This window comes from Crocodylus porosus, unplaced genomic scaffold (assembly GCF_001723895.1).
Source record: "Crocodylus porosus isolate Cpor-Errol unplaced genomic scaffold, CroPor_comp1, whole genome shotgun sequence".
NCBI classification, from domain to species: Eukaryota; Metazoa; Chordata; order Crocodylia; family Crocodylidae; genus Crocodylus; species Crocodylus porosus.
Window position 1 is genome coordinate 160526962 of NW_017728906.1, and position 2754 is coordinate 160529715.

The following is a 2754-nucleotide window of genomic DNA, read 5'->3' on the forward strand; positions in this document are numbered from 1 at the left end:
TTCTTAAGAATAACAGCAGGCTTAGCGTAGAATACAGAGAAATTGTATACTTAATTTTATAAATAATTTAAATCCATAAACAGCAACCATATTCACCATTCAGCCCAAAAATATTTCTATACTCATAGTCTACAGTAGCAGAATGTTCTCTACCACAGACTATGTATTTTTAGGTCTGTTCTTCCCATTTTCAGGTGCTCACAAAAGACAGATTAATTATGCCATCTAAAACCTGTCCCACTGCCAAAGCTGGAATCTGATATGGAAACAGAAGTAAACACATGAAATATATCTACTTTTCCATTATAGCTGTATTAAGCCCTGGCAGACAGAAGAAAATAATGATCAAAATGAGAAGCCCTTTCTATGAAGCTTCAAAACAAAGGCGTTATACTACACATAATTAAAGAGAAAAAGGGAAAGGAAATTTCTCAGAGTGCTTGGGTGAAAAAGCCCCATCAACTACCCCTCAAAATCAAGTTATTCCATGTTGTTCCTACTCTGAACCTCAAAAGAAAAGGACTAGATTTGAACTGTTCATTAGGGCTGGTCAGGAAATCTAACACCTTTTCTTACCATAGAACAATTTTTTTCCCTCAAAATGTTGAAAAGGTTCAAAAGGTAAAACATTTAGTTTAAACTATTTTCAGATTCAAAATGATTTATGAAAATACAAAATACTGGTAAACACAGTTGAAATTATTCCAGAATGGGAAGAATTTTACAGGATGGAAAAAATATTTTCTGCCCAGATCATTTTATCACTCCTGCAAGTTTCTGCATGCTAAACAACTACACATTAGTTATTGTACATAAAAATCTACATTAATGCTAATATATCATGTTTCTGTAGTGTGTCTTCCTCCATGCCTGATTTATTGAATGCTATTACAATTTTGCTTCTGTTTCATGAAACTACGGGAATTCATGACAGATAGCAACAGATTTCAAAACTCACCATTTTTACATAATCATCTGCTTAAAGTCTAAATGAAGTAGAATTGTATAAATAACCTGTAAGCAAAATTACCAAAACACCATAGTTGTCTTTCTGAAGTATGAATAACCAGATCAGTGGTTCTCAACCTTCTTAAATTCAGAGCACCCCTCTTCACCTTCACTGAATTTGGCATCACCATGGTTGAGAACCACCGTTGTGCTGCCTCGCCAGTGGTTCTCAACTGGGGCACTTCCGCTACCACAGCCGCAGGCAGGTGGAACTGCACAGCCTCATGCAGTTGGACTGGAAAGGGCTGTGACAAGAACATGTGCTCCTCCCTTGCCTTAGGGTTCTCTGATAAGCCTAAAGGAGGCAGGAGAGCCCACTTGTGCCATAGGGCTTCCCCATCCAATCCCAGATAGCATCTCTCAGAAACAGAGTCTGATGGGACATGTGGAACTGTCCTACATGCCTCTGTTTCCAGGAAAAGCATGAAGGACTAAACCAGGAAGAACTACAGCATGAATAGGCTTTCCTTCCCACACAGCAGCAAATCCTCTTAAGATCACAGAAGCAAGATCACCAACGGCCTCTTAAATATCATTAAGAAGAATATATTAAAATACAAAAAGATATCTTCAAACAGTAGCTTCATAAAAGCATTGCTCAGAAAAGTTCAAATAATGTTTACTTTGTTTTATAGCTCAAACGAAAGGCACATTTTGTGCTGTTACATTTACGATCTTGTTAAGAACTAAACACTACACACAATCGTCGGAGTTTATAACATAGTAAACTGACATTCAAATCTGCAAACGTTAGCAAAAAGGAGCAGCTTTAACAAAAAAAGTTTTTAAAATACACATTTGTGTAGGTCAAAATGAAAAATTTTTATATAGCTTTGAATTACTTACCAGTAGAGATAGGGTTTATCTTTATCTACATTTATATTGTTTAATGGATCCATACGAAACCAGGTGTTAAGAGTAAACCCATTTTGGTAAGGCCACTTAGCAATGGGAGGCAATGCAATTGCCTAAAATAAAGAAAAGAAAATTAATATTAATGCTGTTATTCTCTGTTAAAAAAAAAGACTGCTATCTAAAGTAAAATTTCTTAGCTATCTAATTGTAAATGTGTGGATTTGCTGTGTCTGGTGCAAACACTGTGAAAAGGTGCAAGAAAAATTCTACAATTGTAGTATAAGTGCATGAATTATTACTTTGTTATATTTTCTCGTTTTCAATTCTCTATGCACATAAATCCATGGAAAATGTGAGGAGTCAGATGAAGTCAGATATTGAATACATTTGCCAAGAAGTAATATTCAGAAAAAAATAGTAAAAATAAATTATTCCTGTAGATGTTAAAATTTCAATTCAGCTTTTGAAGTATGAAAGCCATTTCCCTTAATTATGCAGGTCTCTGAAGTAGTTTGCTGTGTGTAGGAGACCTTCTTAATTATTTTTCTATTTTTTGAGGAGGGGAGAAAGAAATTGTATTAGGAACAACAACAAAAAAAAACAAGAATCCTCTTAAAATTAGATGTAGTATGATTTGATAAAGCATCACGAATTCTGTGGGGTAGAGGGATTTTTTTCCTTATTGGGAAGGCATTACTACAAATACAAAAGAATATCATAGAATCATAGAAGTAGGGTCGGAAGGAATCTTGTAGATCTTTGAGTCCAAACCCCTGCCTGGGCAGGAGAAAAATTGGGCTCAAATGACTCCAGCCAGGTAGGCATCAAGCCTCTTCTTAAGGACCCCAGGGTAGGAGCCAGCACCACTTCCCTTGGGAGTTGGTTCCAGAT

General features: G+C 35.8%; 1 protein-coding gene across 1 annotated transcript in view; it reads right to left on the minus strand.

The window, feature by feature from the left end:
- LOC109305524 (neurobeachin-like) overlaps nucleotides 1-2754 on the minus strand; it is a 95337-nt gene that overhangs the window by 78981 nt on the left and 13602 nt on the right. Inside the window, exon 5 of the mRNA XM_019528519.1 lies at nucleotides 1855-1976. Within this exon, the coding sequence (XP_019384064.1) occupies nucleotides 1855-1976 (122 nt within the window). The remainder of the gene's footprint in view (nucleotides 1-1854; nucleotides 1977-2754) is intronic.